Source organism: Lingula anatina, chromosome 1 (genome assembly GCF_051362555.1).
Source record: "Lingula anatina isolate TDL-2025a chromosome 1, LinAna3.0, whole genome shotgun sequence".
Lineage (NCBI taxonomy): Eukaryota > Metazoa > Brachiopoda > Lingulata > Lingulida > Lingulidae > Lingula > Lingula anatina.
In genome coordinates, this window is record NC_141767.1 from 7,499,378 (window position 1) to 7,525,755 (window position 26,378).

A 26,378-nucleotide genomic window follows, 5' to 3' on the forward strand; every position below is an offset into this window, starting at 1 on the left:
GCATCAACTTAAAGACTAATATTTCAAAAGAAACCAATTCCTCAATATCATTCATTATCACATTTCTTCAATATCATTCATTTTCACACATAATGATTAATGTTTAACCAGCATACATACAAACAAATTAACTTACCTTCCGAAGAGTCTCTAGATTGACATGAAGTGCCAACTCTGTTTTCAGTTTATCAGGTAGTAAACCCAGTGAGTTGATATCCCCACCACCACTGATACGGCCCCTTAAATAACAACAGGAATGTATTCACATAAAAGTAATCAGATAATAATTTTTAATAGCCAGGAATTTCATTAAAAGATATTTTTATACAAGTTAGGTAGACTTCCAAGTTCTTTTGCCTATACACCTGATAGCCATATTTGACAGTAATTAAAAACAATGCATTTAAGGGCGCTTTTAGGTCATATTTTTAATTTTGTTTGGTCCGAATGAAATTCAATGCAGTCTTTTGGCATTCTAACTTAACCTCTTTGCATTTGATTTTAACCACTAAATAAATGCAATTCTTTTATCATGGATTATTTGAGTCATACATATAGTTACTGTAGTAAATCAAACAAATTTATTGTAAAATAAAAAATCTACCTTTTGTAAATATGAGTGCAGAATTAAACTTCTTTTTAAATCTCTTTTACAATTGTTTTTCTTTAAAATAAGTATATCTACTTTTGAATTCAAAGCTTCATATTGATCATTTCCCTTTTTAAAGTTTTTACTGTCGTTTTAAAATTCCTTTAAATTTCCTTTTGAAATTAATAGCCATCATTTTGAGTTTATGTTATGATAAAACCTTAATGCCTTGATGTATCAGATATACAAAGTACTGTTACATATATTATGGACAGGAGTCAGGGCATGACAATCAAGCAATTGTGAACCAGTGTCAGGTACAGTGTACTAGACAAAGTGCTTGTGAATGTGCCTCAAAAGGCCTACAACTCTCTGCAAGGTCCACAAACTGGCTCTAAAATACTGCCACTATCAACAGTACAAGCATGTGGACACAATTTATCTATGACTGCGGGAAGCATGGTGAAGCTTTGAAGCTTGGACACAGTGCTGAAGCAAGTCTCTGATGGTGGACATGAATATATATTTGAGTGTGACAAGAGTGTGGAATCTCTGAGGCATTCAGACAGGTATGTCCCCCTGTGATTGCACAGGTACACGTGCAGCAGGGGGTGGAGGGTGGGGTGGGGGGCGTGATGGCTGATACGATTGGGGACGGGGGGGGGGGGTCAAAAGAAGAGGAAGGAAGTGCTATAACAAGACTAAACAAGAACCGTGCCTTGCCTTTCATGCAGGCAACTTCTTACCTCACAATATTCCTGATTACGAGTGAAGAAAAAATATTCATTTATCTAGAATTTCATGGTTCATTTTTTAACTTTTCTGTATTCAAAATAGCTCAGGACTAGTCATATTCAATCATGCATAATATTACACAAAATTTGTGACAGGTTTTTTTCCTCACTGAACCGAACAATAATGGGAGTGAAAAAGGTTTTATCTTTTATATACCACTACTTGCAGGATGTATTCATGAAAAAAAAATAGTGGAATATTAGGGCCTTTTACCAGGCAATTTTTTTCAAGACAATTTCTAGCAGAAGCCAGCAGGAGGGGCTACTAGCTTTAGAGTAAGCCATGCATGAAATAAACAGTCCAAAATAGAAAAAGAGGTTTCAGCAAATGGTACACTGTACACTTACCTGGACCATGCATAGTCATACCATCTCTGTACACGTGTCTGCATGTCACGGGGAACATTGTGATTGCGCATGTATGCCTTGGCTCCATCCTACATACAAAACACTTTAATTTAAACAATAAATTTCAAAGTCATTATTAAGTTTATTGCTTAAGCATGACAAAATCTACATAGCAACTATAGCTCTATAAGCCAGTGGAGCAATTTTAAATCTCACATCCCCAGTGCAATGTCTTGCATCTCTAACACAATCCACTCCCACAGAACTCACCAGAAGTCTTTCAAATTCCAGGCGACTTGCATTCCTGTTTGCTATGACATTGCCAACTTGTCCTGAAACCCAATAAAATGAATTAATAATGGATAGAGCAAGCCTTTATCAGCATGTAATAATGCGTTTTTGGCATCAATACACAGAAATTCAGTCTGTAATCATCTATAGAAATGAATTCTTTAAAAATACTACTTCTTTGCCATTCATCTTTCATCTATCAGAACCAGTTATTTAAAATTCTTTAGGCAGATTCATTTAAAGGTTAAAAGTGATTTTAATTAATGGAAGTCTGTGGTACACCTGCTGTCAATCCATTAAGGACACAGAGCAATTTTCATGATGATAAAAAAAAAAAAACCAGAAGATTATGACATGTTCACATTAACAGCGTGTCCTTCAGGGCCTTCAACACATCATCACTATAAGCTAACATACATTTAAGCTATACCTGTGATCTACGATATTTTTTCTTTTTGCCAAACAAAGGAAATCTTTGAAAGGAAAATTCAAATAATTTGACATAATGGCTAACATTTGTTTATATTAATGTGTCACTGCCACAAGGACCATTGGGCAAGTTAGGTGCTCAAACGTGGAATCCTAAGACAAATGTTTATATTAAGGAAGGTTTTTCATAAATACAGTAAATACCCTACATCAAGGTTTAAAAGTGCCACATTTTATCTTCTGTTCTGCATTTTGCAGGCCATTTTCTAAAAATACTGTGTGGGACTGTTATAATATGACTCTTTACAAAAAATCATCTTCCTATAAAATGAAATCAGATTCATACAATTATGAATAACTTGTAAAATAGTGTGTAAGGGTCATTACTTATTTAGTCCCGAAGCAGTAAACCTGTATCATAGGCACGAAACCTATCTATTCCATACAAACCACTTTAGATGCTGTGCTGTCATTCATGTTACAGTAGTGAAAGACTTACCCACAATTGTGGCAAACACAAACACACCAATAAGGTAGCTGAGAATGGTGAACACATACCTGGAATCAAACACAAATTTCATAAGTTTTTCAAAGAAAAAAGACAATAGATAATTTACAGTGTAACTATAAATTGAATATTTGTACAATGAAAAAAAACCTGTGCATATATCTGGGACTGAAGTGATCAATTTGGGATTAGTACAGAGACATTTGGTGTGTGTCAACAAGTATACATTCAAACATTCTGTGACAAATAAAATGATCATGTAATCTTATATGGTCCACCTTTGTGCAGGCTTATACAGCAAATACATGTCTGGCAGTCTCACTCAAGTGATCACTTACTGCTAATGTGTCCAGCCTATCTTGCTTTAGATTGACACAATGACAAGCTGTTGACAAACTACAATTTCCTGACATGTGCATGTGGATTTCAATACCTAGGTTCCCTCTGTAGTTTAAAGTCCTGGGTACCATTATTTCTATTACAATAGATTTGACTACCACAGCCTGTTATTTTGTAACGTTTTACTGTTTATACAATCTTTTTGGTTCTTGCCACAAATTCCATGAGTCTAGTTCAATTTACCATCAATATTTCATCCACCAGATATAATGGACTCACTTGGGTTTTTATTTCCTCTCCATTTGCCAAGCAAAATATAATTCAATTGATACATTGTTACAGTACCATTAGAGATACAGACAAGAAAGTCTAAATTGCTTGGTTGCATGGAATACTTTGGTTCTCATTTTGAATTTATAGGATCCAGAAAAGTTTCTAAGGAAAATCTATTAGAAAAGAAAAAAGAAAGAAAGAGAGGAAGAAAAATTTGGGGAAAAATGTGACCAAAAATTAAAGTTGTTTCATTGCTGACAACCCATGGATAAAAATAAATTGCAAAAAATCTGCCTGTCTGTCAGCAGCAAAAGTGCACACAGTTCGATTTCAGAGAGAGAAATAAGTCTTAGGCTTCGTTCACATGGAAGGTCTATTTTCTAAAAATCTATTTTCTATTCGTGGTATATCTTGTAATCACGGTCTGTGTCCTGAATATCCTGCGGCGTAATTACTGGCAGCGCGAGCCAGTTACTTCCAAAGCTGTAATTAATTCTCGGCTGTGCTCGGAGGAGATTCTGATACCTTGACGCATGCGCAGTAGGAAGTTAGAAAGTTAATGGCGGTCGTGGTTGCTTTGAAAAATGTGTTTGTCGATTTTGTGCAACAACAAGACGAAGAAGATGAAGAAGCTATACACACGACAGATATGATGTGACCGTCATGATCCGATGGCAAGCGATGCGGCAACGGAGGATGAGATTTTATAGAATGCGAGCACAGCCAAGAATTAATTACAGCTTTGTATAAGTAACTGGCTCGTGCTGCCAGTAATTATGCTGCAGGATATTTAGGGCACAGACCGTGATCATAAGATACCGCGAATAGAAAATAGATTTTTAGAAAATAGACTTTCCATGTGAACGAAGCCTTAAGCTTTACCATTTACTAACCATCACTCTAATAACAGCTGCAAACACCAACACTTGTTGGCCATAATATATTGCATATGATCAATTTTTCTTTAATTTTTAATCATTATGAACATTAACAATATGTGACATGCTTTGGGATGATTGCACAAATGGATGCTAAGAGGATATAAAAACAATAAACATCGCTTTGCTGTCATCTGCATGCTCTTTTGGCTGCATTCTGTGCTTCTCCATTTAGGATCCTGTGCACAATGGTTCTGACATTTTGTCTCTAGGTATACAACACGCCAATTTTTAAAGGCTTAATGTATATGACTGAATAGTTGCAGGCTTATTAGAAGAGTGGTCACATTTAAAACAAATTTACATTAAACCAGATAGAGTTAGGCAAATGCTACCAAACAGCTTGTTGTACTTTTTAAAGATCAAGCTCTAAAATTAGCAAAATCCGTGCTCCTAGCCATGGACATACTGTATTTTCTTATCTAAATGACAACATGGCTAAATTATACATAAAAGCAAAGGCTCAATATTATAATAAACATTTATAGATAGTAATATCAGGGTAGAACTTGAACCATCACTGTGAGGGTGCAATTACAGTAGTCCCTTCATGATTTGACCATCTGCTGACAACATTTAGGCTACGTATTTTTGCTTTAACTTGGACGTGCAGTGAATGCATCCTTAGAAAAATGGACAATCAATGGCTTCAGAGTTAATTTACAGCCATAAAGACATTCTTCTGGAATTCAATTTGCCATGTCATCTGGGGAAACAGTATGAAAACATGGTAACCTTTCAAAATTGCCACATTTTCCAGCTTTGTGCACAGAGTGAATAGGGAAAGGTAATTTGTGTAAGCAAAATATCTTCAGCATCATGAAGAGACATCTACCACATGACCTTAGGAAAAGTTTGGGTTTATGATAAAATAAAACATGAAACAACATCAGAATTTTCAAAATATGTATAACCTGTATAATTTTGCACTTCTATTAGTAAACATTTTATTTCAAAGTGTGAATTAAAAATTTAATGAAAAAGAAAGATCTGATCACTATAAATTCAAATATACAAACATTGCTAATATAATTTGGCTTACAATTCAGTATTATTTGGCAGCAACCAGTGTACAAAACAAGTTCATTAAATGTACCAAAATGATATATATATATATATATATATATATATATATATATATATATATATATATATATATATGAGAGTCATGTTCACATGTGAAAAAAGTATATATAAATAGGCCAGTAAACATTTATAGCTAAAACACAAATTTGACTAACAAAATTTATCAGACAGAACAACAATCCCACATCAAAGATGCACCTTTTTAAATACTTAGCCAAGTGTCCAAAATGAAAATGAAATAGCTCTTTTTTTTCATATAGGCTTTTGATACTGAATGTCAGCATAATGTCACTAAAGAGTGATTTTAAAACATATCTGAAGCAAAAGGCAATGGTTACACTATGCTTATAAAATGCAAATATCTGAATAAAAAATGACTATAAAAACAACCTCCACTTCATTTACTTTAAGGCCTATTTCCAATGTGCAATCAAAAGATAAGGTGCAACTAAGAATGCAGAATAAAAAACTACTATCCATGCAACACTGGGGATTCCAATTCTCAGAATAATCTGAACAAAAGAACAAAAATATCATGCAAATAAATAAAGCATGGTGTTCATTTAGAACTGTAGCCATTGAGCTTGGGACACATAAAGGACACATAAAGCCTGCAAAGGGAAGTTAATATCGAAATTGATCCAAACCAATTTCCAAGGCATTATGACGACTACAGCCAATGTATAAGTTTTGCTTCTTCCTTTGTTCTATACTGTAACTCAAACAAAACATAAGAATAGGGCCAAACTAACAGAGGCATTGGGAGTGGAGGAAAAGGAAGATTGTGGAATCAAGAAATATTTTGATTTCTGATTATATCAGATAACAGTTTTATGAAATCAATAGAATTCCCTTAATTAACTGCTGTGCAACAGTGCGACATAGAGTTGTAAGAACCTGCGTGGGAGTTGCCACAGAAAGCATCCCCCTTTACCAAAGCCTCTGTAAATATTAAATATACAACATTTAAAATTACCAGTACAGGGGCATTCGATGAAATGAACTGAAAAATAAAAAAAAGAAAATCCATTTGGTTAGAACACTGAGCTGCTACAAAAAAAAAAAAAAAAAAAAAAAAAAAAAAAAATTCTTATATACCTTAACTAGAAATTTTAGAGAGGTGGGGCAGGGCCACCTGATGAGTAAGTACCACCAGCCACTTGACACCATGTGTATCTTGTTTTTAACTTGACTCAAAAAACTACGAAGTAAATCCATAAGGTGAAAGGTAAAAATGCTGGTTGATCAGTTATCACAACAATGTAACTAAAATGCATTCATTTTAAACTTTTTTTCAAGTTATATTGCCAAAAATATATTTAGTCTAAGTTGCTCTACTTCAGTAAATGACTAAAGCTTAGTCCTCCTCGTTGTAGGCTATGATTTTCTTAAATCTTATTTTGAGCTCACTTTTAAGACCACAAAATAGGTTTCGGGGCTTTGAGATTCTTTGTGCAACACAACTTATTTTTGAAACTGAAAATTCCTGGTAGTCTTTGCTGTATGCAATTATTGACTTTTAAAAGTTCTTTTTTGCTGATAAAAGACTTATTTTACAAATTTTGCACGATTTTCTGGCCCCAGTTTCACAAAAAAAAAAAAAAAAAAAAAAAAACACTTAGGTCTGTTCCCTGGCTTAGCTGACTAGGATTTCCAAGAGACTGCTGTTACACTGCTCCTGATAGGGTAAGATGTGCCCTTATGACCATGTAACCTTGATAATTAAGTTCTTAGCCAGGGAACCTGACTTAAGTTTTTTTGTGAAACCAGGGCCTGTATGGCCAAAGAGAAAAAGAAAATGTTTCTGTTTTGTCTCACTGAAATGGCTGGTGGAACATTCCTTGAAGGCAGCTTTTGGCTCTTGCTACCGTGAGTAAATAAAATTGTTTAAAAAAATTTACATCTCTTATTGGTGAAAACAATTTATAAAATAATCTTAAAATGAAAAAAAAAGCAAAAATAATTATTAATTAAAAATCTAATATAATTTGTACATAAAACCATGCACATTCTTGCAGAAGAAAAAAGCATTTAAAATGAAACTGAAGCCTCCTTGGATGTACCACAATTAGAGTGCTGATAGAACACATCATCAAAAAATTTCAATAACAATAAAAGTGACAGGAAATTGAATCTAAATCTAGTAAAGAACGATGTTCAGGTATGATGGTCCTGGAAAGTGGAACTTAATGTCGACACCTTACGAGGACTTCAATCAGAATGATTGAATATTATAGGTTTTGCATGACAGCGTAGGACAAGTTCATTAAGAATGGAATCTAAGTAAATATTGTTTAATGGACCAATAGATCCCTCAGTGATAGATCAATCTATCTGACACATCAAAAGATCCCCCACAGATGAAAGCTTTTTTCTTTTAAGTATTTCCCGAATTGGTGTCATATGATAAAACCTACACATTTATTACTTTACATCATGTTTTTACTGTAGTTGGAGAATAATACTTTCTAAATGCATAAAATTTTGCTCTTCTAAACTATGAGTTATCTGGATGGGATGTATTTGTCTATTGTTTTACACGATGCTGTAGAAAAAGTTTAATTTGCATACTTTAAATACATGCAAAAAAAAAAAAAAGACTGACTGACTGCTTAACTAAGAAAAATGTAATTGCTTTTCAAATCAATTAAGGCATGCATGTGCTGCAACATTCCAAAAGATGTAAAAATGCCAATTTGGCAAAATAAATAAATAAATAAATAAATAAATAAATAAATAAATAGCCATCCGATTCCCTTGTCTGCAGGCTTAATACATCATTGGTGAGAAAGAGCATCGCAAGTTTTAATCCTGATACATTACAGTCCTGATCATGGGAGCATCGATCATAGATAACTAATGATTCATCATTTACAACATCCACTAGACTTGACTTGATATAAAAGCATTCAGCATTGTGTGACAGCATTCTATTTGAAGTGAAAACAAAAACATTTCTATTCTTTTCAAAATGTGCACCAGTAAGAGTAGGTGGGGAAAATTCTACTCTTTTTGTTAACATAGTATTACACATTTCCCCTAGTCTGAGTTATTGAGTCGAGCTAAAGAATGGTAGTGGATATGAAGATAAAACAAAGAGTAATTGGAAACAATTATATAGTTTTCTAAAAATTGTTGCATTGTAAATGCTTATTTTCTTTTTGTTTAGTAGACCAAAAGAAAAGGAATTAACCATCTAATGACCCCATCTAAAAACATGATATGATATATCATAGTACAGTGTAATTAGATAGGAATACAGACAGTAAATGTTGTTCTCACACACATGAAGTATCATCTAAAGGTATCTTATGACAGAAAGCAAACTTGACAGTTATCATTCAACCATACATTATGCTTTAGATGTAAAATGAGCATTTTCAGTCAAATCATGCTTGGTACAATAAACAGAGGTATAATATATAGGTTTAAAAAACATTAATCCAACACTTGTTTAACAATCCAACATGCCAGCATTGGCCCATCTTTCATACATGAATAACAAGCCTTTACCAAACCTCTCTAGATGTAAAATTCTTTATCAGTATACATTATTTCATAAACACATATGTACCAGCAGACTAGTTGTCACAGATGCTAGGATATAGGGACTGATCAAAGCCTTCAAACAAAAAAGGCATACAGGTATACGTGTAAAAGGCACTAGCTTAAACAGTTACAATAGTATTTTTGCTGAAGATCAGTTTAAATTGATCCTATCTGGCTAGAGACGGTGAAAGCAGAACATGGCAAGGTCTCATAAATGATATTTACCATTTGTGATATGGAGCTATAAATTAGCCATTTTAATCACTAAATTAACGAATTGAACTTCAATTTATGGTCTGATTGATATTAGTTTTTTTTTTCTTCTGATTGATATAAGTTGCTTTGGCACTCAATGCTTGGACTCCGCAAGTGACAAGTAACTGAAAATTCCTTGAACAAATGTTTCCATCTACATAGATGGATATATTTTCTATTAATTAACATTATAATTTAAAAATAAATCAAAAGAAAAAAAACTTATGTATTCATAAAATCTTATATCCTTCCTGCATATTGCAATCATGATACTGGAGAAAATCACTCTCCATAGTCTCCAGCACATGCAAAATCAGTTTATGTGCAGAATGACAGGTGACGGGACTTGCAGTTCAAAGTTTAGAACACGATACAGTCAGTTACACAAACAGACCATGAAGTTGCAGTTCAAATCATTAAAGGGATAATAACTCTTCGTTTTGGCCAAAAAATGAATTTTCCTGGAGTAAACAACAATTTTCTCATACTTACCAATGGTTAATGAATCCATTTTTACATTCAAAGTTAGTCCCTGGTTTTTTTCTAAAAAGTTTGGCTTTTTGTTAAAATCTCTTAAGAGATTATAACAGAGTACAGCCATCAATAGAAGTCACGTGATCTGAAGACAAGCTCAGATATCAGAATAATAGCTATAACTGCTGGTTTTGTGGTAAAACAGAATATATTATACTTCTATGAGTTGTTCACAATGTTTTTATTGTGAAATAAAGATATAATACGAAGAGTTATTATCCCTTTAATTTAGTGACAGAAATCACTAATCCATGGCTCCAAGTCACAAAGTGCAATTTTTAAGGCCTGCATGATTGCAGGGGATTATAAACACTACACGTACCTATGCACCAACTCTTCTATGCACCAACTCTTCTAAGGGCACAGAGTAAACTTTAGTTTTCAAATTTTAGGGAATCAGCACTCAATCTATACACTACAGATATGTTAAAATCAATAACAACCCTATCAACACTATAGGAACAATTGATTATAAGGAAAAAAGCGGGTTATAAAATACTCCACCTCAATATGCGACTAGACAGCAAAGCTGGTAAATATACGGACATCATACAGGAAACAAGGCAGCAAAGCTGTCAAATGTTCAGACATAAGCCAGAAAAAAGTGCACAAAATAATGTTTTGGCCTATTTTGTTGCACTGTTACATAATGCTTTAAAACAGCATAATCACTCTTACCCTCTTACATTATGTACTACAGGTAACATGGACATTAGAAAATAAGCAACTGATTCAGTTCTATGGAATATAAAAAAGAAAATGCTTATGTGTGAAATATAAAAAATTCACATGACAAAACCAGAATAATTACAGTAAATGTACACTGATCATACTGATTTTTGAAAGCAACCTGCTTCTTTACCAAACAAAGCCACTCAGTAAATTTAAAGTAAAACAGGCTAGGGTTATCCGGACATAAGTGGGTCAAAATCTAAGGTGAGGCTTGCCTATGCAAAATTAGTGGGAACCTGACTCTCTATCATGGGTCACTCTCTGTCATGTCATACCGGACACATTACTTGCTTTTCCACTGAAAAATTTCCACATGATACAATATCCAGTCAAACAAGTACATCAATTTAGTACATGTTACAGCTGGAACATGCACTTCATCATGGAGATTCTCATTCCGTCATTTAAATAATGTATTCTGATGCAAGAATGTTTTACACCGATAAAAAGCATGCTGGGACAAATAATTTATTCACTACATCCCAAACACTAAAATTTGTTTCAATCTATTTGATTTTAAAACTTGCAATTGTCAGTTTGAAGACTGCTGGCTTGGTTCATGACTTCCTTTCCATGTACAAAATGCTATTTTCTCTTACTCAATGTCCATCATTTGACTCATCTCTCCATTTGGATTGATTGTTTAAATACCACTTAAATTGGATATATTAGTGTTCAGGTACCATTTTGATTGCTACCTTTCTTCCTAACATTTTGCTAAACACGTACAATGCAGAATTGGGAACAAAAAAGAAATGGCCAATTGGTTTTTGATTTAGCTTGTTTATTGAATGCCATTACACTCTTGCTAAATATGTTGGAAAATAAAAAAAAAAAAAAAGATTTTACAACTAGGTGCCCACTTCATACATACATATACCAGCATGTGTAAAAGCATTCTATTTAATTGCCAGCCAGACCAGACATTGCAGGCATTTATCTTTAGCAGAGCTAAGGGTTAAATACAAGGGATTGCAACTGGTAAGTAACAGATGTAATCTATACGGGCTTTTAAGTTACTTTCAGAGATAGATTTTAGCACAATTTGCTTTTGGTATATTACATTGTTGTAAAAATAATCAAACACTTATAATAGCAAATGTCAACTTCTTTTTCATGAGTAACCAAACTACAAATAACACCTTGTCTCAATTTAAGGTCTTACCCTTGGCTTACTGCATTCAGTGGTACATGATAGGGAAAAAGGAAAAATATAAAAAAATCCAAAAAGTTGTAAGTCGTGGATTTACTTACACATTTAGACATGCAAGTACTAATAAAATTAATTTTTTTTCTGTGCTCATATTTTTGAAGTGGCCATGCAATGAATGTCCTTGCAGGTCATATTTCAACAGAAGCAAGACGTGCAGCACAAAATGAAGACATCTGCGTTACTTCTGGTGGTCTTTGTGGCCTTTCTTACCGTAACTGTAGAAAGTGCAGTGACTGAAAGGTATTTTAATTACAGAAGCAAGATGATTTTTTGATGTAAATGTTTAAAAATGTCAAAAAAAGTCAAAATATCTCTCAGGTTGCTTACAGAAAATATGGGAAGATGGTGTAATTTAGCTTTTCATGTCACACCTTTAATTAGGTTCTTACCAAACGTAGAAGATGGTGCCATGTTTCGGAGGCCACTGAAGCGTGTACGTAGAGACTGCTGCTATAGACCCCCATACTGGCCAATTTGTTGCCCTTATTTTTGAGAAATCTTTCATCCAGTTTGCTTGCACATCCACGAGTTATTTGGATGCAGCTGCTAGCACATTTTGAAGAGGAACAATATGCGGTACTTTGCAAAGACTCATTTTTCACTATTACACAGGGATATTCCTGGGAACAAGCTTAACTTAAATTTATTTGTATTCAGTCATAGTTTTCATCTTTCACTTTACTGCATTTCACTTTATTGCAATACCATATGCTATATAGCTATTTCAGAATAAGGCCAACATCTTTGGGATAGTTAGAAAACAAGAAACTAGTTATACTGTTTTACTTGCTTAAAAAGTAAAATAAAATCTAACTGCTTAAAAATACTGAAATCTGAGTTTTTATTAGCATATCTTATTTATTACTTTTCAATAATGTCAGCATTTTACAGGGTTTCAGACATAGTAAACTTCAGTTTTCAAATTTAAGGGAATCACCACTCAATCAGTACACTAGAGATTTGATTAAATCAATAACAACCTTATAAACACTATATGAACAATCCAATAAAAGAAAAAGTGTTTTAAAACATCCCACCCCAATAATGCAAAAATGAAGCAACACATCTAGGTCACGTGGTCAGGTGTCATCACACAAGCCACAGGGGACAGAGCCAGCATTTTAAGCTATCAAACTGAGCTTACAAACTGCTGATAACAGCCCACACCCATATACTTTTCTTACTTGAGGGGTTTAAATCTTTGTTAAGCCATTTTCCACTACATTTAATTCTTTAACCAGTATTTAATTACCACCTCTTCTAGTATAAACAGAGATTTGCAATACATAGGTCCATTTGAAGAAAACAAAACAAAACAAAACAAATAAATAAATAAATAAATAAATAAATAAATAAATAAATAATAATAATAATAAATAAAAAATAATAAACTAGAAGATATATTCACAAATTCTATTTTTTTTTTAAACTCTGGTGACAGAAGGTGATAAATCTGGCTTTTTGTGTACTGAAACAGACATTTTCCGATTCATGCCTCGCAGATATGCATAGTTTTCATATTCAGTTATGAAGGTTTAAGTAACCAAATATTATTTAATAATAACAATACTTTTGTATGATATTAGCACGTTTCTAATGCCAACAAAAATTACACTGCGTTAAAGGGGTATTACAGAATGCACCTTAATTTTACTAATGCATCTGTGTGCTCAACGTCAAGTATATTTTTCAGTGCTTAGTAACAAAGATTTACCTTCCAAGAGAATGAAGTGTTGCCATGTTTTGTGTATAACATTTAAATGTTCCCTGTCACCATATCGTCTTGCTAATCATGGACATAACTGAATTAAAGATATTTTATTGCTAAAATATTACAAAAATACCTAAGAACTAAAAATAATGGTCCTTATCAAAAGATGTCACGAAGGTTTTTTCAATTTTTAAATGCCAGGCAACCCTGCGAAAGTAGCCACAAGCTATTTATTGCATTTTTTAAAATAAACATCCAGGACATTTTCTGAGATGTTAGACAACATACTTGCTTCTTAACAAGTTACACTTCTTAACAAGTTACAAACTTTCTACATTAGTAAGAAAAAAACTAGATCATTGAGAATGTGAGATGGTGCTGTGAGCGCCAATAACGGAGATTTTAAATGCAGCCCATTTATTTTTTACTGTGTCAGAACTGATAAATCCAGTAAGTAAATTTTAATTGATTTAAGTTGCTTGACTGACATAAATTCTAGTTATACTGCTCACATACTTTTGATAAAATAAAAAAGTTAGATGGACCTACTCAATATTTATTTAGAATCTGTGAAAATCACGCAGTCCGATGACTTCATTTTAATCATTTGGTATTCAGGAAATCAAATGGAATACATACCAGTTTGAACCATTTCACAGTTCAAAGAGTCTGAAAGTGACCCTAGCAGTCAGTATCATGACAAATCTGAGGTTGACCGAAGGGATTTCTCCAAAGTCCTACTTTGATAAAGAAATAATTATTTGGGCATGTTTCCTGAAGGATATGCTCCATTCAAGCCATTCTGATGGTCTGACTGAAACCCTTTAACAACCACTTTTCTAGCAAGACAGCAATGACATCACCTCAAGTAGCCCAGACACCCAAAGACAGATCAATTATTTCTTTCAGTGATTTTGATATTCCTGGATAACTTAAAAATTCATAAGGAATTTTCCATCCTTCATTTCAGTAGGTTTAGTCTTAACACTGTAGTTAGCAATTAAAAAGGTACAAAGAAGGTAGGATCTTTTTCTGAAAAAGTGAACGCTTTAACTCCCTTATTTGACCCAACTTAAAAAAATGGCATAAAATCAAAGTTTGATTCAGAGGACTTTCCTATCTGAAAGAGTGGTACTTTCAAACTGCCATAACCCCCCTGCCTGTTAGCCTGAGGATACAACTTGATCAATATTCCTTAGGGTGTCCAATGATGAAGAATGTGGCTTGAAACCTGTCAACTATTACCAACAAGACTGAAAACTTATCAATGTTCTGTCAATTCTGTCCAATAATTGCTTGGCCTCATTCAATATTCCACAAAACCTTCTCACTCCTACTAATTTGTTATGATTATAGTTATCGTTTGGTTGTCAGAAATGTCAACTTCAGCTATTTGATTGACAAACAGTTTTGAATGGCTGTGGCATTTGTGGCAGGTTACCAGGAAAAGTCCCATGAAAATAAAAGCATTACAGTTAAGTTTACACCACAGGTATCATTTTCGATATATAGCACTGTGGCCATTACCATTTCTGCAGCAATAACGGGGAAACTAACTGCCATAGACAAAAAGGAAAATGAAAGCAAATTGAATATACATGTGGAATGGTCATGTAAAATGGGGTGACTATCCCCATAATTTGATAGGGGAATACTAGTGCCATGGTAATAAAAAATCAAAAGTGTTGTGTATTATACCAGAACTGCATTTTGAGTGTAGCTTATGATTATGTAACGGTTTGTCCTCCAAGAGTTTTTGAGTATCATGCCACATTTACTAGCTGTCTCAAATCATTTTTGCAATATGAGTGTTGCGGTTTTTTAATGCTGAACAGGTACTGTTCCTATTATGAATAGTATTGCATCTAAGATTTGAATCAATCATGGCAGTTCCCTTGAAAAATTCCATTTTGTGAATGTTTTAGGCCGCATTCACATCAATAAGAGCTGAGGCTCAATAAAGCCGAGACTTAAACATGGCGGACGTACATGAAAGGAAAATTGCCTAATCTTTTAATAGTCTCTCCGCCTCTCACACGCCTCCCCACGCGTCGTCCTTGCGGGGGTACAGTCATTAAATCTCGGCCACATTCGCCCGAAGCTACCTGAGAAAAATTAAGTGCGCATGCTCATTGGTCTTGGGTCAGCTGACATTATCTCCATAGATAGCCGATTCATTGCTGCTCTATGGGCCAATTCATAAATTCCTTTTTCATCTCTGTTTTGAAAGATAATAGAACAGAAGAACTTTTTTCCTTCGACCGCCTCCAGGCACCATGCTTTCTTCACCTCGAGTTTAATTGATGAGCATGCGCACTTAATATTTCTCAGGTAGCTTCCGGGCGAATGGAGATTTAATGACTGTACCCCCGCAGGGACGACGCATGGGGAGGCGTGTGAGAGGCGGAGAGACTATTAAAAGATTAGGCGGTTCTCCTTTCATGTACGTCCTCCATATTTAGGTCTCGGTTTTGTTGAGCTTCGGCTCTTCTCGATGTGAATGCCGCCTTAGATCAGAATATGCAGGAAACACATGTGATGACACCCTAGCGGGACAGCCAACAAATCTGCACTCTGCAAATCAATAAGTTGCCAATTCTCACGAAGAAGAAATTCATTTGAAAGCAATACATAAAAGACAAACAAAACAGGTGTGTAACAAGAGAAGCTGTTTTTATAGACCACAAAATATTCAGTAACCACAGAGAGAAGCTGATCGGAATGACTTTTCTAGTTGCCACTTTGTAATTGCATGTAACCTTTTTTCAGTTTTTTTTTCTGTACAAAAATTCCTTTGCTTTGTTGTATGCCTGAGTCATCGATGAACTATCAGCAAATTCTGTGGCTTTTTTTTTGTATTCATGAACCTCCAATTTTCAAAAACATCAAATCAAAGTTTTTTTAAAATATTCTCTTCATATTTTCTATGATAATTTTTTCCACAAACATTTCAAAATGAATTTCTCTGCAGCATTCAACCAGTTCATTTCACAGTCAACATTAACCTGTGGCAAGGAACTTAAAAAAACATCAGAAGATTATTAAAAGTTCTGCCTAAAACCCAACTAAATTGCGGGAAATCAATGATCAATACAAACTGAAAGTTGTCTACATGGCTATATATGGAATTGAATGGAAGCTTGCCTAAAACTGCACTATTGGCATTTGGCCACAGAAGCTTCTTTGAAAAGATGTTTTTTAAAGGAATTCTATTCTTATAATATGTATAAGTTGGCTTTTGCTGTTACAACAGCATCAAAACAAGCCTTAGTGGAAGAAATTGCTTGAGATGAATTTTTTTATTAAAAATAAAAGCAGAGAATAATTGACACTAAAAAAGTGTTTTCAAATCTTTTTTTTCATATACTGTATAAATGTTTGTTTTGGATCAATCTTTCAGAAATTTGTTGCCATAGATCTTTAAAATTCATAATTGTTACAACTTATGCACCTTGAAACATGGCAATCTAAAAACTCTTTATAAAATGCTATTCAACCTAAAAACTTGATCCAAATAATTTCTCATTTCCCCCATTTTTTCCGCAATCTTACATCACATTTTCTGAAAAGATAAATCAGAACAGCATTCACTGTATTATTGATACATAGGGCTGAGTTGACAAAATTTAGGTAATCAATATATGTGTACTAACAATAGGCACATTTCCATTTGCTGAACCATAGAATTACAGATGCTTGGATTACATAGCTATGCAGAAGACATAAATACCAGCTGACAAAACCTCAAGAAATGTACAGAAATTACAAAAAGTGTTTTAGTTCACTATTCAATCTCCCCACTATGAGTTCTGATATGGGATCATGTCAAAATACCCCCTCCCCCTGAATCCAACACTACCAGGTCCCTGCATTGTTAGATTTCCAACCAATATGTAGTTTCTCCAATACTACAATTTTAGCCAAAGGAAATTAAATTTGTAAAAAAAAATCAGTTTTTTTCCAAAAATTAAATCATTTTATGACTGGGCAGTCAATGGCCCATTTTTGTCTGTGATTGAAAAAGCTTAGGGGTCTACCAGTACATGGTTCTATCTGTAAAGGAAGCTATCATTGTGGTGAGGTAGCTTTGTTGAGGGTGGGATCTGTCCACTTAGTGAAAGTTGCATAAAATACACACTGCTAGTCTTGTATGTTTCATCTGCGCTGTCATTGATAAATTGTACAATAATTAAATAAGCTTTTGCAGTTAATTGTCACATTATATGTGCTATTAAGCAATGATAATATTTATAGCATTCATGACACAGTTCAATTTAGGTAGGTAGTAGGAAAGAGAAAGGCAGCAGGTGCAACTGAAAAGAAGACACAATTTAAAATGACAGTGATACAAAACAACCATGCATACAATATGTGAAGTATATGAAGAAACAGTACTGGAAACTAAAAATAATGACAGACAATAATGAAAGACAGATAGGCAAATAGTGGAGCGAAGAGAGTACATGATTAATTGAACTTAATATAATGCATTTTTCATGCTGTTACGCCCAACAATATGTCACATGCAAAATACACTGTCTTCACTCAAAAATGCCTTAAATACATAATGTATCAATTAAAATTTTAAGTAAATCTAATTCTATTTAGAAATTTCCACTTACTCCCAGTTATTCTTGGGTGGCGGCAGGTCCCCGATAGTGGTCAGTGTGAGTGTTGACCAGTACAAGGACTTGAGGTACATTCGAGTGACCGATGCATACTCTCCCTGGAGGGGTGGGTAGGACCAGTCATTAGCGGGGAAATTTTCTGATTTACTGATGAGGAAATAGAAAGCGGCAAACCAGTGAGACCCCAGCAGCAGGATATGGATTAGGTTCATCACCCTCCAGAAGTTAGGATAAATTGTCCGGGATTCTGCCATGTAATAGAATTGATACACTCTGTATACCTTGAAAAATCTAGGAAATCTCCACATTGGATGTATACCTGTAGTCAGCTGTAGAAGATCCAGAGGTGTCAGGGCAAGTATATCTATTTTAAAGTAATGTGATTTGACATAGTGTAACGCAAGTTGCTTGGAGTCATACACTATCAGTCCTTGCTCCAGGTAACCAGTCCTAAACTGGAAGGCAATATCTGTTAGGTACATGAAATCCATGAAACCATCTAAAATAAACCATGCCAAAGGACTGCCTGTTTGTATGTCTGGGAAAGCCTCTCTGGCTATCAATGTCCATAAGTTATACAGAGCACATAGGGCCTGAACCCCAAGCCAGTAAAACATTGTATCACCATCAGGATTCACCACAAAAGTCCACTTTCTTTTGTTCTTTTTATTTTGTGTTTTACTCTGTCCTTCTTCCTCATCCTCATTTTCATCCGTTTCTCGCTGGCGAGTAGAAAAACGCTGAAGAAATGAGTCCTGTCGATTCATACCTGAAGATTTTCTCTTAAATTCTCTGCCCGCAGGACGTTGCACCTCATTGGTTGCCTTCAAAGTATTCTGGAGTTTCTTCCACCTTGCTGTGGGTCTTCCTCCACTTATTTCTTTCACCCTTTGATCTGTTTTTTCAATCAGATTTTCCTTTTCCATACCTGCTTTTGCCAACTCCTGCCTTCCCACCTGCAGAACATTATCCTGATTGCTGATGACTTGCGAATCTTCACTTTTTATCATTCCCTCTTCTTCGTCAGACTTAATTAGGTTCCCATTGTTGCTATTAGGAAGAGTACATGTCGTTTCATCACTCTCTGGGCTATTCAAAGCAGCTTTTAGCTCCTGATCTAACATCTGAACGTTCAAATCCTGGTAGTCATCCTGATCTAATTTAGAACTCATTATTGATGGTTGTGTCTCCCTTGTTCTCAAAGGAAGTTTTGTGTTATATTCATCTTGCACATTTCTACTTATGTGGGCATTTTCTACAGCTGCCACATTGACAGTATCACTCTCCTGCGGCTGTTGTGGTAACCACACTGGTGAAATAGACTGTTCCTCATCATTCATGCCACCCTCGGCCGCCACACTGACTTGAGTGCCTGTGACATTTACTTCCAGCTCAGGGGAGACCTCTTTTGTGTGGTACATATGTGAGTTGCTATCATGATTACCCAGCATCTCTAAGGACTCACTTGGCTTGCCCTTGTTACTATTAATTGGCTGCACAGTTCCAGGGGGACGATGCCTCTTTTTCTTTTTCCTTTTTCTTACTTCAGATTCACCGTTCTCAGCCATAATTGCCACAGCTTCCATCCCTCAATAAACACAAGCTCTAATGAACCTGGAAACAGTATATGTATTAAGTAAGTGTCTCAATCAGTACATTTTCAAATTCAGTTAATCTCAAGATCGACTGATCAGTGTAGTAAGTGGGGTGTACATAACAATGTGGTTGTGTGGGGAGAGGTGCTGTCAAGCCACTTGAAAAACCTATTCAAAAGGCAGCTGTTAAGTAACCAAACAAAAACTGTGTGCTAAATAAATATCAATGGGAGGCGAAAGAGGGAGCACTTCACGTCTTACCTGCCAAATGACCTGTGTCTTATTACATACCTGTTTGACCAATCATTTAGTGATAAGCCAGTGTTTACTTGTCAATTATATGGCCAAAACAAGGTATTAGCAAGCTTTTGTTATTTCAAGAAAATTTCTTCATACAAACTATACATGAATTGTTTTTTTTTTTAGCCAGCTTCAATGAATTTTTGTTGAGACTAGAAGAGTTATGTATCAGTTAATATGGAGAGCATCTTTATTAAAAGGCAAGGGAGAATAACTGATCGTGTCAATAGGAGTAAGCTAAATGTCATCTGACAGATTATGCCTCATTGACTGAGAATTAATCATTATATACATAAGAGTATTGTCAGAGAACTGAGCTCTGTTCTTTTTTTTTGCTTCTCAATACTTGGTTATTAGATGCTTCAGATTCACAAACTGATGCAGCAGATAGAGAAATTTAATCTAAGAACAAAGGACAGTGGCGGAAATGTATATTAGGTGGCAAAGAGCTTACTTCACAAAGGCTCCAATTTCAAATTAAAGATGAGCAAATGTCGATTACCTGTTGACCTGGAAAACTCCATCCTGTTGACTTTGCGCTGCCTTGATCCACCTGATGTTATCAGATATCCTTAGAAAATCACCATCACCACTTCTTTTTTTTACTTGACAACCAATATTTTAGCAGGATTGGATTTTGTAGAAGCCCTGAAAGTTGTGCAAATACACAGAAGTCTGATAACTCTCAATATTGATCTTTCTAAATCTTCTCTTGTCACACAACAGCTGACATTAATAAAAAATTAAAATTTAGGATAAGAAGTGTTACCATGGTTACAGCTGATGTCACCAGCTGAAAAGTTCCGAGTTTAAGAAAAAAAATATGAGCATAATGAGTTTTCCTGAAAATTACCAAATCATATACTACAGTAGTAATATCTCATCTGAAAAAACACCGAGTAAATCCATGGACACGAAACTATTTTAGATGACAAGTTTGACTTCTAAAATCAACTCCTACAATTTCATGTTATAACTAACATTATCCCACTTTTTGCTTCAAAATTAGTGCCCTTAGATAAGCTGAAAAGCAGAACAATCTTCTGAAATAAATACGCAGTCCCAGGTAAAATTGCTGAAATTAAAAAAAAAATGTTTTGCTTTTTCAACCATACAATCATACCTTTAATCAGTTTTCAACCAAAGCAGGATTAATTAAAAGTTGATGCATTTCTTTTAAGTATGAAGAATAAAAAACTTGCAATTACCACTAAACGCAAAATAACTTCTGAATAAACAACCAAATAGTTCTGATTTGAAAACTGTGAAGCAAAACAAACATTCTGGGTCTTGTGCACCCTCCCCCCAAGGAAAAAAAATGCATCCTAGATTTTTCAGTAGATCAATGCTGTAAGAACCTACATGCATTTTATGTAGAATAATCAATTAAATGAAGAGAAAACCCCACTGTGTCTTTTCATTATTAAATACAAGTAAGAAAAGGTAATCTAAACTAGATAATTAACAGTGGGGGATGAGAAAACAGCTTCATCACAAAACAAGTCACACGTTCATAAATCAATTGACTGAGTATTGTTATCATTTAATAAATCAGCACCTATAGTGATAAAACAATGGGAACTTGTCATTTCTTTATTATTGGTCTTGGACTTGTCCCTGACACAGGTGCAGGCAGGAATAGGGAAAACAAAACAAAATTTCTCTCAAAAATCTTTATTTTTTCATTATTTTTTTTTTTATCTTTTTTTTTGCCTGCAGAACAGTTCCAACTCTCAGTTCCCCTTCATACTCCTTCAATCCAATGTACAATAAGCAGGCCTATAGTCCTGTAACTAAGACAGATGAAAAACAAAACTTCTTTAATTCCCAGTGTGAAACAAATCAAGCCGTAGGAATCCTCGATTTCTTGAAGATAAAATGGAAAATAGCAACATGAAAGGAACATTTGATTAGACATTGATCAGCACAGTCCTGCAATCTCAGGAGGCCATTTCTCTGGTGGTTTACCAGGTTATCTGAACAATAAACATTCAGGGGATGGCAGAACAATTTCAAGCCAAACAAACAGCCCAGTACTTTGGTTGAGGAAAATAAAGTTTGGGACGTTGCACACTATTTCAACCGACCATGTGATTATCGTTTCTAACTATAATAGGAAATCAAATTGAATCTAATTCCCGTGATGTGCATCCTAATTCCGTGATGTGCATCGCCCACCTCCGTAATTGAAGAAAGTCGCATTCTGTTCCTGAGGTTCCTAATGGCTGGATACCATAATGACAGGGTCTAGAGAGATCTGAAGCTAAGCCATCATAGCTGATTGGAAACACAGTCCATCTCACAAGGTAGTTATCATGGTATGTATACTGAGGCCATCTATCCATATTCCGACAATTTCAATTTAGATAATGAGACTAAGATGTGAAATGCAGTGTATTACTAAGGAAAAAAGAACAATCAGAAAGCTAGTCTCAGTGATGTGTAAACTGTTCAGTACCCTTCTTTCTGCACAAAGTCATTATTTTTAAAAGTCCAAGTGCAGTTTTCACATTTCAAATAGTGAGAGTTGAGCAGACTTAGGTACTGTCAAGATAATACCCCCATGTCTCTATTTCAGAATATATCAAATAAAATCTAATGGAAGACCGCTTTTTCAGGATACAAGTTATTATCAAGAGAGAATTAGAAAAAGCTGAAAGATCACTGAGGAAGATGAGCAACAGTGTTGGTTTTTAAGGAAAGTGTCTTGTCATTTCAGATTAAAGCAATTTCCTTTCTTCATCTTGTATGTTATCTCAGGCACCCATGGCATCAAAACTCAACACAGTATTTGATCTGGAGTTGCACTCACGTCAACTTGAAAGCTTACCACATAAATCCTGCTGGGAATTTTTCAATGCTATTAGGTGGTTATGCAGCAAGCTTTCAAGTGGGCCAATCATATTTGATCTGCAGAACTACGTAAGTTCTTGGATCAAGCTGTTCTGCATGCGCCTGTAAGTTCTATTTTATACATCTCTCATACTGATACTGCAGATCAGGTGTTTACTAGCACTACCCACAGATCTTTTAGCACTAACACCCATATTAACCACCTAACCCACAAATTATAACCAGCAACACCAGAGTGGATGATTGCTGCTGCTAGTTATTGCTTTGTTGGTGCTAAATAATTATATGATGTGCTGGTAATTTTGTGGGTTTGGTGGCTAATATGGGCATTTGTTGCAGGTAATCATAGTAAAGGCCTGATCCATGTATAAGGCCTGATACTGGTACTGATTACAAAACGTCTAAATTAATGGTATAGTGAATTAAAAACTCATTACAAAAGCATAAAGGTGCTTCCCATCGACATGCTTACACTTTTATTCTACTTGATACATGACCTGTCAATGATATATATTAAAATATTAAAGGCCCATGCATTGATGCAAGCCACCACAAAACAGAATATTCATACTTAAAGTAAACACTACTGGTACATTATGACTTAAATAGAACGGTCATAAGGGGAGACATGCACACATGAGCACACACATAGAAACATAGATATACAAACACATAGAGAGAGAAATGATAGATCCAAAAGTAAATCTAAATAAACAAGATTACTGTACTACACTAATATTTACAACATAATACTGTGACAGACATGTATACACTATACCAGCATAAATAAATTGCAATGGAACAAAGCCAATTTAATAAACACAGAAAATATAAAAGTAACAGGAAAATAAAAAAGAAATATGAGAAGGGATACTAAGGCTTCATTCACATGCAATGTCTACTTTCTACTTTCTATTTTCTATTCGCGGTATATGTCTTATGATCACGGTCTGTGCCCTGAATATCCCGCGGCGTAATTACTGGCAGCGCGAGCCAGTTACTATAAGTTACTATAAGTAACTGGCTCGCGCTGCCAGTAATTACGCGGCGGGATATTCAGGGCACAGACCGTGATCATAAGATACCGCGAATAGAAAATAGATTTTTAGAAAATAGACATTCCATGTGAACGAAGCCTAAGGTAATGACACATGTGTCTCATTCTTTTTTTATCTTGACAGCCAGGCACAAATTATCTGAAAAAACATACTGTGGTGATAAGATTAAAAAATGGGATCAATTACAAGGTGATAATTTAAAAGTATTCAAAACACATAGTTCTCTATACTAAACTTACAAGGACTGTGTACAGAAGATGACCACTCATCTCTTCAGGGTGTTTTTACGGAAAACTGTTGTAACAAACACTATAGGTAATATATGTAACTGTTATAACCTATCTGCCTATACCTCTTGTACCAGTTTTATCAAAAAAGTGACCACTGTCAAGTGTAATAGAATGATTGATACTACATGTATATAGTTTAAGACATTGAAAATAGAATAAAGTTTATTTTTCAAAAGTAAACACCAATTTGGTGAACTGAATCTTTTCAGATGTCTGTTGCTACTGAGAAGTCTCATACTAAACTGCAACTGAATAAAACCTAATATGAGACAAATGTGACCTACAAAAATCTGATTGAAGCTTAAATAGCATAATTCTCTGCCTATCATTAATTACAAATATCAAATTGTGCAACATATTGGATTTTTGATATAATTTGTGAACAATTTAATTCATTATACTAAATATCAAATTTATAAGAATCTTTCATTCTAAATTTCCCCTGAATTGATCATGTGCTATTGCCATCCACACCTACCTACCAACAGCAACAAATAAAATCAAACTGTAATCCTACCCTTTTGAAGGTACAGATACTGTTGTATACTTTATTGAGGGGTGTGTGACTGTTTGGCATGTAGCTAAGGTATTCAAAAACATTTTCATTCATCCTGTCTTTTTGCATTCATAAATGAACTCATGCAGCAAAAGACTCACATCACTACCTCTGAAACAGAATTGCTTTCTTTTCAAAGTTGAAAGAAAAACATCCAAAATACATGTAACAATGAATGTCATCATAGGAATATCAAATTTTAAAAAGAAAAAAAAAAAGCCAAATGTTATAGAACAAATGAAAATAAATTGACATGAGGGTACCTTGAAAAAATAACAAAAACATAGGTATCACAATATCTTGTGTACTGAAAGACCAAAAAATCTTTTCTGCTGAATATGCTGCTGTTATTACACACTAAATGTGAAGGCAAGGGATTTTCTGACAGCATACATGCAGAGAAGTGGTTGAAATAAATGAAGGTGCTGGTAAAATAATTAAATAGAATAAGGTTGTTAAAGAGACAGTCTCTAATTTTCTAGTCTCCTATGCCGCCATGAAATTAAATCTCATTTTTATCAGTCTCTTATTAATTAGACACATGAAATATGTGATAATAGGACGCCACATTCAATAGTTAATCACATAATGGTGGTCAATACCTAATCCACTACTTACTGTCTACAGGTGCCACCCAAGGGAGATTTTTATTTGATGACTTATTAATCAGGCTTTTAATCTAAACTTCTGACCTTCCCTTTAGATTATACATTCATTTCTGATTTCTGTGGTGAACACACTGTGAACAAGAGGAGGAAGTTAGCATTACACAAGAGTGGAATGAAGAACAAAAAGAAGAACTTATTCTGAGTAAGTGGAAGAATGCAGATCATCCGAGATGAGGCTGTCGGCACTTCACGGCATCATTTGAGACTAGTTAACATGGGAGAATGCCCTTGAGGTGTGGATAACTTTTTAGTGATAACAGTGATATTCTCTGCATCAGGAATGTGACTGCCCAAAAAATTTCTTTTATAAACTGTTAACTTTAACAGTTATGTGATAGACTCACAAAATAACAACCAGAAAAATTCTGTTATTAACTTTATTTGTCAATGCATCATTCTGGCTTGTCTGCCATTATTCATGGAGTTTTCTTCCAAATCCTGCAAAATCTCCTTTAATTTTCAGCTAAGGCCATCAAAGATGATTTTCATTGGCTGCAGTTGTATTGACCATAGATATAAAACATAACATTATGGCCCTTTTTTGCCAAAAAAAAAAATCTTGCATCACATTAATAAATATTTTACTTGATCATTCTGTCTTGTGACTGATTAAATGGCTTTGTGATTAATAATAAGGGGTTTGCACTAAATAAAAGCAGCCTCGATTGGCCAAGCTACAAATTTTGTTTGCCTTGTCATGTGTGCAACTTGATATTTGTTATGCGGAAAATGGAAAAATATGTAAGACCTTTATTTAAATATGGCCCCATTTCCATAGGTCTATGTGGATCGACCCCACTCTGCGGGATTCTTGGCGAGTGCAATCAGCTGAACAGATTGA

At 34.6% G+C, this 26,378-nt stretch overlaps 1 protein-coding gene and 1 long non-coding RNA gene across 3 annotated transcripts in view; one reads left to right on the plus strand and one right to left on the minus strand.

Annotated features, from left to right (window-relative positions):
* LOC106158338 (uncharacterized) overlaps positions 1-26,378 on the minus strand; it is a 41,166-nt gene that overhangs the window by 6,950 nt on the left and 7,838 nt on the right. Inside the window, exons 3-9 of one of the 2 annotated variants that reach the window (XM_086999987.1) lie at positions 20,615-20,760; positions 18,212-19,831; positions 6,572-6,598; positions 2,951-3,009; positions 2,002-2,063; positions 1,732-1,820; positions 137-239 (exon numbers count right to left, since the gene is read on the minus strand). In XM_086999987.1, the coding sequence (XP_086856113.1) occupies positions 137-239; positions 1,732-1,820; positions 2,002-2,063; positions 2,951-3,009; positions 6,572-6,598; positions 18,212-19,803 (1,932 nt within the window). In that variant the 5' untranslated portion in view covers positions 19,804-19,831; positions 20,615-20,760. Of the gene's footprint in view, positions 1-136; positions 240-1,731; positions 1,821-2,001; positions 2,064-2,950; positions 3,010-6,571; positions 6,599-18,211; positions 19,954-20,614; positions 20,761-26,378 lie in introns of those variants that run through there. The other variant, XM_086999988.1, reaches the window with a different exon arrangement.
* Positions 10,278-13,184, plus strand: LOC106151606 (uncharacterized). The gene is made up of 3 exons (XR_001237242.2): positions 10,278-11,646; positions 12,006-12,118; positions 12,260-13,184. It is a non-coding gene; the product is annotated as an uncharacterized LOC106151606 (long non-coding RNA).